The sequence below is a fragment of the Anabrus simplex genome, chromosome 2, assembly GCF_040414725.1.
Source record: "Anabrus simplex isolate iqAnaSimp1 chromosome 2, ASM4041472v1, whole genome shotgun sequence".
NCBI classification, from domain to species: Eukaryota; Metazoa; Arthropoda; class Insecta; order Orthoptera; family Tettigoniidae; genus Anabrus; species Anabrus simplex.
In genome coordinates this window covers 1,161,179,182-1,161,195,255 of record NC_090266.1, presented here as the reverse complement: position 1 = coordinate 1,161,195,255, position 16,074 = coordinate 1,161,179,182, and the positions used below count along the sequence as shown (strand labels likewise).

Here is a 16,074-nt window from a genome sequence, read left to right as displayed (position 1 = left end):
CCGATGCAGTCACATGCTCCTTTTGAATAGCACCAAAGGGTCTGCTCAAAGCTTTACATTCCCATCCAACGGATGAATCACCATCAATAGCGTCTTGTCCTCACTCCGTATGAATACTGCGGAGAGGTTTGGAATTGAATCTAGGCTTTTGGCATGCAATCTAGTGATTAGAAATTGCATATCACCCCTTCTCCTACCCTGCTGGCCAATATTCTGATGGTGAAAAATGTTTTCGATCAACAGGACTCTAACCGGCTAACCAAAGTGTCAGACCCTTTAGACTTCACACCTTAATGATCATCGCCACCAAGCAGGTTCACTGTCTCATTATGTATACGAAGGTATAATAAGGTCTCCTATTTTTTTTATAAATACATAGACCTGTTTAATTCTACAATGGTTTACATTATTTTACAGTTTGAACATTGAGCTATTTTTCTACATAATCACCATTTTGGTCGATGTATTTTTGTAGACGCTGTGACAGTTTTTGTATGCTCATGTCATACCAGCTCGCTCCCATGCTGTTCAGGACGTTGTGAGCCTCGTCTTTCACCTCCTCGTCGGTGCTGAATCGCTTTCCACCCAAATGTTCTTTCAACTTAAGGAACAAGTGATAGTCATTGGGTGCCAAGTCGGGACTATAGGGTGGGTGGGTGATGATGTTCCACTGAAACTGTTGCAGGAGAGCAACAGTTTGCCGGACGACGTGCGGGCGAGCGTTGTCATGGAGAATGTTTACGCCCTTGCTCAACATTCCTCTTCTCCAGTTCTGAATTGCCTGTCTGAGTTTTTTCAGGGTTTCACAGTGCCTGTCAGCGTTAATTGTGGTCCCAGCAGGCATAAAGTCGACCAACAATACCCCTTTTCGATCCCAAAACACAGTTGCCATGACTTTACCGGCAGACTGTGTTTGCTTGAATTTTCGCAGCTTTGACGAAGAGGGATGCCGCCACTGGCGTGATTATTGCTTGGTCTCAGGTGTAAAGTGGAACTCCCAGGTTTCATCACCCACGACAATTGAGTCCAAAAAGTTGTCCCGTTCGGCTGCAAAGGGTTGAAGAAATGCGCAGGAAGAAACAACTCCTTGCCGCATGTGGTCTTCAGTCATCATGTGTGGCACCCATCTTGCTCACACCTTCTGATATTTCAACTTTTTCGTTAAAATTCTGTAATCGGCGCTTCAGGAAACCTCAGGAACCAAATTTCAGAGATCATCCAGGGTGATTTGCTCAACCTACACGACTGTCTCTACAGAAATTGACGGTTTCCTGCTCCTTTGTTCGTTGTGAATTTCAGTCTGACCGGCTGCAAACTCTCTACACCATTTACGAACATTTTTGACATCCCTGCACGACTCGCCATACACTTCCATCAGTTGGCGATGGATTTCAGTCGGTTCAGTACCTTTTGCGTTCAAAAACCAAATAACTGCGCGCACTTCGCACTTGGTGGTAACATCCAACGGGAGCTCCATTCTCAACGGCTGCCAAGCCAAGGCTGAGTGCCTCAGCGCGGCGTGCGCATGTTTATATGCAAGCGCGGGAAACACTCTTCACAATATTTTGACCAAAAATCACACGAACAGAATTCTGTATTTATAAAAAAATAAGTGACCTTATTTTTGGGATTAACCCTGTAACAATAACAAAAGTTATGAGATGAGTTTGTGTTCTTCTGTACACATCTTGCACTATAATGTACCAGAAGTGCATTGTTATAATTTGCGAATATTTCTGTAAAATGTTCATGTTAGTTGAGCCATTAGTTCAAAAGATATTACCTCGAGTTTACCAATGCAGACACAACAGCACAGATTGCTCGGTTCATACCTAAGGCAAGGGTGCCCCTGGGGGAGCTTTACTCTGCTCGACCCCACCACCTCGGAATAAAGTGTCCTACAAGAGTTTGCCAAGAAGGTTAAATAGACACGAGCTTAGCACACATCAAGCCTAGACTCAGCTAGACCCCATGTTGGCTAACCCAGGCTCTCTCAAGTCAGGTACCCCTTTAGTCAGCTCGTACAACAGTATTTCATAAGATAACATCATCCTATTGCCTGAAGGTGTCAGAGGTCGTAGCGCGTAGCTGAAGGTGAATTGCACGTGGCAGCCATCTTGCGCAGTAGCCCCTGGCTCAGCTCCCAGGAGTTAGTCCCATAAGAACCCATGTATAGCCGCCATCTTGTGCATTAGCCCCTGGCCCAGAATCCCCTTCAGTTCTTATAAATAACATACTTTAAGTGGTCATTTCAAGGTCGTGAGCAGATGGGTTAAAATATACATATAAAAATTTTCTGTGTACTATGTGAAACATTCCAAACCTCCTTTTTTTTTTTTTTTTTTTTTCTTTTTTTTTTTTTTTAAACCCAGTTTACCGAGATCATACTGTTGTGCTATGCCACTGATTATAACTAGTTCATAAAATAATATTTAATTTTGCTCTACCTTGGGGAGCTGGCATGAAAATGAAAATTATATCACATAAAGGTGGTGAGAATAAACAGATGAGGTATTGACATTACCTAGCATTCACATGGCATGTTAATTGCAGCATGTTGGCGCTGGTGATTGGTGGGTGCAGTTGCTGTACACAGTGGGAGAAGTAATTGACTCATACATTTCCAAACTTTCTGCTATGCCCAGTACACCAGATGCAATCTGAAGGTGCATTGTTGGTTTGTGGAAATGCAACTGCCCAATCAGTAATATTTCTGAAGCAGGTGGTCACTCTGGAGAAACTGGGAGGCTATCATGGATAAGGATATTTCAGGAGGAGGGCTTGAAAAGTCAAAAGGCCAAAAGCTGGGAAGACCTAGAAAAGGCACTAGAAAACGGAATAGGGCCATTGCAGAAGGCAGTACTAAGAATACATTTCTGTCATTTGCAGCAATTGCAAGAAATCAGGATTGGGGAAAACCAGAGTGTTGTGTGTTTGTATTTTTTAAACTACCTTTTTTTTTTTTTACATTAATGTTATATTGTAGAAAAAATTGGGTCTTATTCTTCATGTTAATGTACTTATGTTGTGAAACATAATTTAATATCGGCCTATCAGAAAGCTTGAATGAAATAGAAAATAAAGTTAATAATTGTGAAGTTGGGTGGTTCACGAACAAATTGGTTCATTTGAGTGACTCATTTATTTGAGTTGGTACGAGTTCATTCAAATTTATTTGAATTGGTTGTTCACGTGGGCACACAGCACAGTAACCACACCTGAGTGAAATATGAAAACAAAACAAATGAACGACAAACTTAGTTCAACCGGGTGAGTTGGCCGTGCGGTTAGGGGCGCGCAGCTGTCCGGGAGATGGTGGGTTCGAAGAACCCCACTGTCGGCAGCCCTGAAGATGGTTTTCCGTGGTTTCCCATTTTCACACAAGGTAAATACTGGGCCTGTCCCTTAATTAAGGCCACGGCCGCTTCCTTCCCATTACTAGGCCTTTCCTGTCCCATCGTCGCCATAAGACCTATCTGTGTCGATGCGACATAAAGCAACTATAAAAAAAAAAAAAACTTAGTTCGCACAAAAGTGGCCAATGGCATGCCATATAGTGGTCACATGATAGCCCATTTCCTATCACGCTTCTCAGTTGTAGAGGAGGAGGAATAAGAGTTGTCGTATGTTTGAAAGCTTGCAGATCTCTCTCCAGCTCCCATACCGTAGGTATATACCATTTACCCACTCTGGCTGGCTGGCGGCGGCTGTATGCTTCGGACGGCTGTTTTCTGCTCATGCTAGGCTCTCTCTAAGGGCATAAGTTCACAGAATGTCGTCCTGGCCGGCTAGCTTTGTAACTGAGCACATGTTTGATTGCTGGTTCGAGTTCAGTTCTATAAAAGATACAATCCACAATACACACGTCAGGGTGATAATCTTGCTGGTTTACCTCTTAAAACAATAATCACCACTTATAGGTGACTGTATAGTCGTTACTCGGAATCCATTACGAAAAATTCTTTCACAGTCTGGCAACTCTTGTATGTGTTCCATCATATTTGGTAGGACATTTGTGGGAATAATACACTGATACCGAGTAATACAGATATCGTTAAATAAATACTCCTACACACAAAATAAACATTGTCAGCAGTATAGGGTACAACGAACTCTCACACACTTAGAGAGGAGTAGCAAAACAATATTGTGATTACACAGTAACAGGCATGAAACTGCAGTATTATATTCTATAAACACAGGTTGTATTATGATGAGTGTGTCGGCATAATATAAATATAATAAATACACTCACTTTGCTTTACATCACACTGACAAAGGTCTTACGGTGATAATAATAATGATCATCGTTTGGCCTCAGATACCATGTGCAAGCATTTTTATTTGATACGATCTAGGCCGCCTGCACATCAATTTCAACTTCAAACTTGATCTCTCTTGGGCGATCTATGGTGGAATTTATTTAAATACCAAATGTTTCACCAGAGATCTTTAACATGCCGACATTGTACGACATAGTGTCGAATTGACTTTTACCTCCCTTAAAAAATCTGACTACATCTGCGGATTTGAACCTGCGATCGTGGGATTTGGAGGTCGACACACTATAATCAAATGAATGTTAATACCCTGTTTTTCCTCTTAAAATAGCAAAGAACTACTTTTTTTTTCAAACTTTGTGATGGAGACAAAAAAGAAACATTTGTACTTCCTACATTTCTTGCCTGACAACAAAATTAAAAGTAACATGTGATAGGGACCAGCAGTTTACATTTCAACTTAAAAAAAAAAAAAAAAAGTATCACAAGGAGCATTTTACGTGTTGCATGGTAAAATGCAATCAAAACATTAAAGGTCAGCTGATTGACCAATACTCTCAAAATTTTGTCTGATGATTTCTTGTGATTAATATTTGGCGGTGATAGGTAGAAAACTGGAAGTCTTTAATTTCAGTCAAAGTTTCCCTAAATACACAGTAGTATAAGTCAGGTATTCAGGAACATCCCTTTATTTCTTGTTAAAAGGACATTTCAATTAACTTCATCTCCTGTTTCTCTTTAGCAGTTAAAAAGGACAACTATCATCTTAGACCAATGATTTCATGTGCAGAAAGATGTAAACAGCTTATTCATACATCCTTTGAACCCCCATGCTCTTTAAACATCATAGGAGGTTGATCTGCTGTCATTCGTATTAACGCAGGGCGAAGAAGTAATCAAGCACCATCTATTGTGAAATGTACACACTAGCTCACAAGCGGCAGGGAAAAATACCACTCCTTGACCTAGGTGCCACCTTAATAGCTCACAAATTACCTCGTTCATTTGAATATTTCTCCTGAATGAGTAAATTTATGATACCAATATAAATGGTCCGTTATTGAACATTATAAATTTTCCAGCTAACTCATTCCTGGTTGCCAGCGTTTCGCCCCAGTGTTTTAAGTTGGGCTCATCAGTCGGTAAACAGCACACCCACCAAGACGCATGGCTAGTGCATACCGCGGAGGCCACTGCGTAGGCTACATGGAGCCACCGGCAGTGCCAATGCACTATGAGAGACTTTGTCTCCATGGTCATCAGTTGCTCAACATTCTCTGCTAGCAGGCCATGACATACACTACCGCTCATTAATTTCAATACACCCTGGTATTTCAGATTTACAACACAAATCAAACGTTATTTCTCACAAAAGATAATTATATTAACCTACACATATATAATACAATCACAATCATTATATTTTACTTTCATCAAAGTATCCTCCTTTGGATTTAATGACCACCTCACAAACTCGAGTCATGCGATCAATCAGTTTTTGTAGGTATCGTGAATCTATATGATTCCACACATCCTTAACAATATTCCAGAGATGTTCCTTGCTGGATATATTAACTTCCCTGATACGTCTGTCCACTTCATCCCAGACCATTTCAATGAGATTACAATCGGGGCTTTGGGACGACCGTACCATATCTTTCAGTACTTTCTGTTTTTCCTTTGATGCAATCTAGTTCGTACAGTATGCCGACCGATGTTTTGGGTCATTATCCTGTTGTAAGGTGAACCCTTTCCCTATTAAGCGCAATCCACTTGGTATTGCATGATACTGAAGTATGCGGTGGTACTGCTTCTGATCCATACATCCTTCTGTTTTCATAATGTCGCCAACTCTATCTCCGGCAAAACATCCCCAAACCATAATAGAACCTCCACCGTGTTTAACTGTAGGTAGAACACACTGCTGGGCTACCCTTTCCCTTACAAATCGGTGAACAAATATTCTCCTTCTGGTTCCAAAAATCTCGAACTTCGATTCATCGGTGAATAACAACTTCGTCCACTTTTCCGATGTCCAATTACGATGTTTTCTAGCCCATTCAAGTATCTTCTGTTTATTTATGGGCCTTAGAAGGGGTTTTCTTGCTATGAGACATCCTTTCAAGCCGGCTTCAATCAGTCTCCTTTTTACTGTTGCAACAGATATTTTTGTCGTGTTCATTTCTGCCAATTCAGCACAAATTTGGGGCGCTGTTTTGAATCTATTTCTCTTACTGGTAATTCTGATATATTTATCATCACCTTTAGTGTTTTTACGAGGTCGTGCTGGTCGTGGTATGTCCTTATTGCTACCTGTTGTCTTCTGGCGGTGAAGGGTGTGTTGCACTCTCCTATAGACACACTACACTGTTTCGCAATTTGGCAAATAGATAAACCTGCTTGGCTAAGTGCTACAATTGCAGCACGTTTTTCTATGGATATCTCCACTCGTGGAGCCTTACTCTAGCCATGTGCACACTTCAACTGTCACGAAGGAACTGACATGCAGGAACCACATGTTATGTATCGTAGCAGTGTTTGCCGTTCGCTGCAGATATCACATCACTACAGGGATTAACACAGATGCACCAAATGCGGCGTCTGTTGGCAAATAGGTAAACAAACATATCCGATAGGTACACAACGTTTATGTACACAACATTGGTTATTGGATGCTATTGTATCTCGATGACCACAAACAAAAACCATGTCATGTGTACAACTGTTGTACTATTCCTTTGCTTCTCCAACCGTACCCACGGGATTAGACCTTATCTACAGAGAACTAGATGTCAATTATTGGGTGTATTGAAATTAATGAGCGGTAGTGTACAGTACAGCAAAACTGAAGTACTGTCAACTACTGTGTCTTACCACACCTGGCTACAAAGAGAAGCCATAGAAATCCAGAAGCACACCAACAGCTTCAACCATAAGGAGGAATTTGAAGCGATCAACAAAACCTGGTTTCTAGTCCTGAAATCCTTTGAGGACAGTGTGGCCGCAGCAGGACAGAAAAAGCAACGGGTGATTAGTTTCCTGTCTCCGCCAAGGCAAGTCAACAAAATCCAGGCTCCACACTGCTTCACTCACTGGATAAAAAACAGGCAATTAGCGACCGCACCCCCACCATGGTGGAACAATGGGCGACTGGTGCACTGTAGCCTGCACAATCATTGCCCAAAAATCGCCAATCAGAGACTGGTCCCCACCATGGCAGACCACAGCCTGTGCTATTTATTGAGGTAGAATTCTGACACTGCTCCATTCCACTGAGAGCTTCTTAGCCATCGAAGTCTTTCGGAACCCTAGAAGACACCAAGCGCAGTCTGCGGTGAAATGTCAAGACCACCATATGCTCCTAGACCATGGCCTGCAAGCTTGGAAAATACAGACATTCTCCATATTGTTGGCCGTGAATGCCTCAACTGCTATACGAACAACTTGTCTTCATCAACTTTGTGCGTGTTAGTCAAGCTTTAAGCCGCTAGTCCCTCTGTAGCAAATATAGACATTCTTGCTAGAGTCAAAATCATTGGAGGGATAAGTTGTGAGTAGAACGAGAGATTGTTTTGTAAATGATGTAAAGTAGCAGCTATAAGTGACAGTAATGATGAAAGCTGTGGGTGTACTGGAGCTCTTTACTGTTCATGATAAAAGGAGGATGTAACATGAATAATATTTCTGAATTGTAGCCAATAAATAGTAAACCTTTATGAAGGACGTAAAGGCAATGGAACCCTGTATACAAAGGAGTGCTAACTTTGTCAGAATCTAATTAAGATTTGACCTCACCAGTTATAATTTACTTATAAGGTACATGCAGAATGCAATAACCAAAAAAATTGGTGTAATAATATTGTTCAATTAACCAGTTAACCGAGCTCGATAGCTGCAGTCGCTTAAGTGCGGCCAGTATCCAGTATTCAGGAGATAGTAGGTTCGAACCCCACTGTCGGCAGCCCTGAAGATGGTTTTCCGTGGTTTCCCATTTTCACACCAGGCAAATGCTGGGGATGTACCTTAATTAAGGCCACGGCCGCTTCCTTCCCATTCCTAGGCCTTTCCTGTCCCATCGTCGCCATAAGACCTATCTGTGTCAGCGCGACGTAAAGCAACTAGCAAAAAAATAATAATAACCCGTTAACATCTCAAATATTCAATTTTAATTTACCATTGTAATTTCCAGTTTCAAACTCATTTGTCCCACCTCTGTCCCCTACCTTGGCTGTCTCTTCTTATTTCCAAAGCCAGGCTGAGTGGCTCAGACGGTTGAGGCGCTGGGCTTCCGACCCAACTTGGCAGGTTCGATCCTGGCTCAGTCCGGTGGTATTTGAAGGTGCTCAAGTACGTCAGCCTCGTGCCGGTAGATTTACTGGCATGTAAAAGAACTCCTGCAGGACTGAATTCTGGCACCTCGGCGTCTCTGAAAACTGTAAAAGTATTTAGTGGGACGTAAAGTCAATGACATTATTACTTATTGCCAAACATTTTAACTATGAAGAAATTCCCAGGTTAGATTTAAGATACAAAACACTATTTTGATTTTATTGCTCTTAGATATTTACCACAACAGAAAAGAAACCTTTCTTTTTTTCTTTGCAGACACATGAGCACTGCATCCATATTGAAACAGTATTAAGCAGTTTATGCCAGAGCACATCAGACAGAGATTGCTTCCCAGTGATTGTTGGTCGACGACCAACAAGTACTCCATTTGCTTCTCTCCGGGATAAAGAAAATTCTGTTTCCAAACAAATTTCTGCACCTATGGTTTGTATACTAGATTATGAATATTACGTAGAAAGTCTGTATGTGTTGGTTATTCTCGATATTTTTAGATTAATGTAATGTCTGTTAATACTTATTGTGTTAACCTGAGACTGGTAAATGATACAAAGCAGTTTGAAAGTCAATTGCTTGCAAACCATACCTGTAGCTAAGAGCCTATCCTGGCAGTAGTATCATTCCTGTTCCTAAGATCCCAGCCGACAGGGCAAAATTGGCAAAGTCACTGTAGCCCAGACTGAGCACTGGACATATTGGTTTTCAAACTTATATGGTGTAATTCCATATCCCCAAATCAACACAAATGGCCAATTCCTTTTTGGTGATGCAATTTCAATTTTGAGCAGCATATTTATATCCACATTTACTCGTAAAAATCCCCTTCTAGGAACACTAAGCTAATTACTGTATATCACCATACAAGAGAAATGTAACACACTACACTACCAACCACCACAGAAACACGCAATAGTAGTTACATCCCTCCATATAGGTTTGGCGTCAGGAAGGGCATCCGGCCATAAAACATGGCCAAATCCACATGTGCGACACAGTTTGCACCCATGACCCCACAGATGTGGGAAAAGCAGAGGAGGAGGAGGAAGAAGAAGAAGAAGACTATACAAGAGAAATGTTTTTATATATATATATATGACTTTGAATATTTCTTATGAGTAGGGCCCGGAAGTTCATGCATTTGCATGGTTTTTTGTTAGGGGTTAAAATGTATGCTTATACATTATGTGTACAAATTATGGTTTTTCAGTTTCTTGAACATTATTTTATAGTGCATATAACTGCATATTTCTGTGATTTTGATAAATGCATCATATTTCAATATTTTAGTGCCTATATGGCATATTTTATTGATTTTCCAAATTTTTAATTTTGTGATTTTGATAAATATATCATATTTCAATATTTTAGTGCCTGTATGGCATATTTAAACAATTTTAAGACTTTTTATATTATTATTTTTCATCTCGATCATATTGGCAGTAATGTTGCACACGATGAAGCAACTCGTCACATGGATAGGATGTAACGGTGATGTGAAATTATTGCGTACAGACAAATTATATTAAGTTACTCATATAAAGTGTGTGTTAAAATGCTTTTAAATGCCAAAAGTAAGACCAAAGACCAATTTCAAGTGGTAGATTTACTCTTTTATAGAAAGAGTTTTCAGGTTAATTAATATCTACATGTAAGGGTACCCGTTCTGTGGAGCATGTGAAAAATATGTACAGAGTGAGAAAAGTTTTCGAGTAGTTACGCACGTAATCACATTGAAGCATAAGGATAATTTAAACAGGAAACTTACAAATAAAGAGCCTGTTCAAAAGCAACTAGTTGGGTGTTTAGAAAATAGGGTTACAGAATTTTCTTATGACTTGTGCCAAGCATTTTTAGCTGCTGATATTCTCTTGTAGAAAATTAATAATCCCACATTACAGTGTTTTCTTGCCAAATATGCTCAACATGTGCCTGAAGAAAGTACATCGCATAAGACTTATGTAGGACATACAGTAGTTACAATAACATAATCTCATATTTGCAGAATGAATTAGCGGATTAATTTGTGTGGTTTTCTATTGATGAAACCACTGATTCTGAAGGCCATTTTATTGCTAATATAATTGTTGGTGGAGGAAAGCAACGGGAAACTACCTCACTCCTCATTTCCCTAGTACGCCTCTTCAGTGACGCCTAGGCTATTTATGACAGCGTTGGCGGAGCTGCAGAGGATCAAACCAGCCTTCGGGCTGAATACCCAACATACATACAATTGTTGGTGCCTTGAGTAAGAAACAAACGATGAAACCCTTGTCTTCTTAATGTGTGAATTGCCGGCCACTATCACTGTGACTATGACCCAGTGTGTGATGGGCTTCTTGAAATTATTATGGCCATCTGGTATCAAATACTACTTTTATTTGTCACTGATGCAGGTTCGTACATGGTAAAATCAGGACAAATGCTCAAAGGTATTTTTCGCTAACTTAATTCATGTAACTTACTTAAGCACATACTCTTCATTGCATTGCTGAGACAATATGCAATTCTTTCGCACTGGTAGATTGATTGGTGACCCCTACAAAGAACATCTTTCTTAAATCTCCTTTGAGAGTCCAACTGTTTAGATCAACAGTGCACTTCTGCCCCAGTGTTAACTCATTGGGGAATGTGGTTGGATGCAGCATTGTATTATGCTCAGCACATAGATTGTCAAAGAGATTGTTAATTCATTGTACTCAAATGATGCAGCATCAATACAAACAGTTCAGAATATTCTGTCAGACATTGGGTTGGAAGAGAATCTTGTTTTCATACCTGCCCATTTTTCTTTCTTACCAAGAGCCATAACATCACTGGTCTTTCAGGCACTACTTATCAGTTAGTAAAACTTACTTTTATTAATTACTAGCTGAAACCTGTCAAGATGTGATGGTCAGTGGGATAAATATTTATTGATGGATTTCGTTATATACGACATTTCTTGTACTTTATTTTTTACCATTTTCTTTATGTCCTGCAGCGATGATGGAATAGGAAATATCGAGCTCGATAGCTGCAGTCGCTTAAGTGCAGCCAGTATCCAGTAATCGGGAGATAGCGGGTTGAAGCCCCACTGTCAGCAGCCCTGAAAATGGTTTTCCGTGGTTTCCCATTTTCACACCAGGCAAATGCCAGTGAGGTCAAACCAACTAACTCCTGAATGCAAGGTGATAGCTACGTGACCTAAACCACACAGCCACTTGCTCGGTGCATTCCTTATACATTTACCTCTTGGCACTATTGCAACTTTAAAATATCACTCTCTTGACATTGCAACATTTAACTGGCCATGGCTGAACATTGGCAGATGTAAATAGAGACCTACATGTCCCTTAAGGTTTATTGATCATGATACGAAATGCCAAGCAAATTGTAAATTGATGCCCTTGAAAGGAGATGGAAGTGTTTTATCGGATGTTTTTAAGTCAATTCAAGGGATTAGAGCTCTGTCCAGCTTTGTCTCCACTTATTATTTCCAAATCTATACAATTTTTGCACATATTTCATAGAATTAGGCCCTAATCTGGGTACGTATAGGAGCCGTTGGAAAACGTTCCGATTTCTAAGGAGGATAACTTTGGCGCCAATTTTTTTAATAAGAATATGTGGAGGCAAACCATTAATTCGGAGGAATTCAAGAGCTATGCAGAAAACAGAAGTAGCTAGCTGTCATCTTCAGTATTAATCTGTTGACACTAGTGTATGGTTTTAAACTACTGGGTACAAGTCCAATGACTTTCAAATTAATTAAGAATGGCAACATTCGAGAAAATGATGTTATCTACGGCAGAAGTGAACATTTTGCTATAAATTTCAATCACGATATCATCGTGTGCTAAAATTCTGGCTTATAGTTCAATAACATTTGATCCATCACCAACTACAGAGGGGTGGTGGCTGTTACCAATTTCTTGCAAAAAAATCAATGAATTCCATTTTTATGTGGTTTTGCACACATATTTTTATATAATCAGCGTGTTTTGAAGAAGGTCAAAGAAGAGACTATTTAATACAATAATAACTAAATAATTGTTTGGCAATAAGCATGTGGCAAAACCTGTATGAAATCTCTCCCAAGAACAATAATTTTTGCACAAGAAGAAATGGAATCTTATTGCCTTATATTAATTTTAGATGACGATTCACACGCATTGATGAATGACTATTTGCCATTGGGGCTTTATCCTGTATTGAGCCATGCTTATCAAATATCGTCAGCTGCTTCGGAATTAAATTTTAATCTAGACACTGAAATCTCATTTAAATTTAGAGGAATTTTGAATGTAATGTGCACTGTTCAACTGCTGGGGAGCAAAACAGTGACTATTCCCATCCACAAAGTACAGCTCACTCATAAGGGTATGAATATGTTGGGTGGATTACTCCTCACGCCGTGCTCATCACTCCTTTCTTTTCACACAGGAAGCTGAGAAATGCAAAACAAGCCCATATATTTCAATTAGTGGCGTTCATGCGGGCACTTCCCTCATTCCTCTTCTCTCCGCTCCTCCCTCAAGAATCAGATCGGTTTGATTTTGGAGCAATATGCTTTATGAGTGCTGTTCTGTGATTGGCTGGCTCAAAGCCAAGGCCGCCTACCCATAACATTATCGACCTTTGTTCATTGAAGGTTAAAAAAAATTAATATTAAATTAGTAGGTTTCTTGTTTAATATTACCTTTATACTCTACAAATGTAATCTTTTGATAAAGTATGGATTACTTTATTGAAATAGAGAATAATATTACAGTACTACTGCGTACGTTATTGTAATGACCAGTTGTTTTCAATGGAAATGGGGTCGCCATGACAGTTGCTGTACTTCCGTGGCTTCATATTGTTTTCAATTCCTTTCAGCAAATATTGACATGTCTCCGTTATTATTCTACCACTTTTACCCACACCTGTGGGGTCGGTGGTGCAAACTGTCTTGCTCATGTAGATTTGACCCTGTTTTATGGCTGGATGTACTTCCTGACACCACCCTATGTGGAGGGAGCTTATAAATCTCGTATTTTGTCCCGTATTGGCTAAACACAACTAAGGTTATGTTACAAGAAGATTCCCACCTTTCAATACTTGTCAGTTTCTTATAACCAGTTTATTATTTACATAACATAATCCAGCTTAATCTCTGAGTATAATATTAAATAGAACATGTTTCGTTCCAATTATGGAACATCTTCAGCTAAAAGATTTAACAAAAATTGACAAGACGAATAAAACACTTATGATGATTATGATAATGATAATATAAAATGTTCATTCACCGAGCTCGATAGCTGCAGTTGCTTAAGTGCGGCCATTATCTAATATTCGGGAGATAGTAGGTTCGAACCCCACTGTCGGCAGCCCTGAAGATGGTTTTCCGTGGTTTCCCATTTTCACACCAGGCTGTACCTTAATTAAGGCCACGGCCGCTACCTTCCCACTCCCAGCCCTTCCCTGTCCCATCGTCGCCATAAGACCTATATGTGTCGGTGCGACGTAAAGCGACTAGCAAAAAAAAATGTTCATTCCTGTTGGGTTAAAAATTCCAACAGGTCAATGTCCAAGTTAACGAATGAAATCGAGGTAAGGGGTCTTCTTTTAAGGCTGGAGAAGTATATGCTTGTTGAATCTTGGAGGTAAAATTAAGAATATAAAAGATTTTCTTAAAATATGATTTTCGGGAGAGCAGGCAGACTTCACTTCAATCCAAACGCAGTCGTTGGAGGGAACGGACGATTAGCAGCTTGGCTAAGCACAGAAAAATTTCTAAAAGTTACTAAAGTGACAGTGGAGGACTACTACAATCAATATTTGCTTTTAGTTGTTCATACACCACAAATTCACAATCTTTGACAAGTTTATGCAACATAAACAATATTGTACATATGTGTGTATGATTTAAGGTTGATTTGATAGAATCTGAGGATGTTCTTGTAGAACGAAACCTGTCATTCTTTGTTTAATAGTGTGCAATTTTTTTACAGGTATGTTATAGTGTTATATGTGTTATAACTAGTGTTCTCGATAGACTGAAAAGCTTTAAATTTACATTGAAAGCATTAAGGCATCTTTGATTGTAAATGGACTGCACAATTCATTGACATTATATTGGAAATGGTGGTTTATTGTCAATACAAAAAGTAGCAAAAATGGAATTCAGAGAATGAACAAATTTGGCCGTCCATATTCCTTTATTTTGGACTTTAGGTTCCAGTTCCTTGGAAATTTTGTCACCTGGACACAAAATTGGATGAAACTAGGCACAACTTTGAAATGTCTCTCTTTATCCACTGACACAATAAGAGCCCTAATCAAGAGTGTAAAAACGCCTAATGAAAGGAATCAAGTTTTGTCTAGGAACTGAAAATGTATAATATGTACTGACTGGAAAATATCAGACTAACAAATTAGAAAAAAAGAATTATTATGTACAGACAATTTAGTGATAGAAATTACAACATCAGTGTCACTCAGATAATCGATGCGGAAAAGAAAATAAGACAAAATATATTCTTGGAATAAAATCTGAAAGATATGGCATGATCACATTAAATTTTTTGGAATAAAATCTGCAAGATATGAAATGATAGCATTAAATTTTGAATCAGTGTGTTTCAATTCTGAGACTTCTTACAAAGAAAGTCTAAACTGTACATTCAACGACATGTACAAACACTCTGAACATATTCTTAACAATATGGTACCAGTAAAGGAGAAATAAAGTGATAACTCAACGCTTCTCTATATTTCTGGCTATACAGCTTTCAAGATTTCTAGTAAATTGGCTTGTGAGGGCTGTGAACAACTAGTAGTTGGAGAAAATAGATAGGTATCCATAGATATTAGCAGGACAAGAATCTAATTGTGATGGAAGACTGGAATGCAGTGATAGGCCAAGGAAGAGAAGGTGATACAGTAGGAGACTTCAGGTTGTGACAAAGCAATGAAAGAGGAAGTTGGCTGGTTGAATTCCGCACCGATCATAATTTAGTCCTTGGTAATATTTGGTTCAAACATCACAAACGACGCCTTTATACGTGGATGAGACCTGAAGACACTGGAAGGTATCAAATGGACTTCATTATGCTTAGGCAGAGATTCAGAAACCAGACGTTGGATTGCAAAACTTTTCCAGGAGTAGACATGGACTCTGATCGCAACTTGTTGGTTATGAAATGCAATCTGAAGTTGAAGAAATTGAAGAAAGGAAGGAATGCAAGGAGATGGGATCTAGACAAGCTGAAAGAAAAGAGTGTGAGGGCAGTTTCAAGGAACATGTCGCATGAGGACCAAATGAAAAGGCTGAAGGAAACACAATAGAGGAAGAATGGACAGTTGTGAAGAATTATTTCTGTAGGGCTGCTGAAGAAAAGTTAGGAAGAAAGGAAAGATCAACTAAGAATGAATGGATAACTCAGGAAATACTGGACCTGATTGATGAACGATGAAAGCACAA

At 39.4% G+C, this 16,074-nt stretch overlaps 1 protein-coding gene across 1 annotated transcript in view; it reads left to right on the top strand.

Annotated features, from left to right (window-relative positions):
- The window catches only part of SAK (Sak kinase), a 319,404-nt gene that overhangs the window by 278,178 nt on the left and 25,152 nt on the right, over positions 1–16,074 (top strand). The window contains exon 12 of the mRNA XM_067139778.2: positions 8,886–9,053. Coding sequence (XP_066995879.2) covers positions 8,886–9,053 — 168 coding nt within the window. The remainder of the gene's footprint in view (positions 1–8,885; positions 9,054–16,074) is intronic.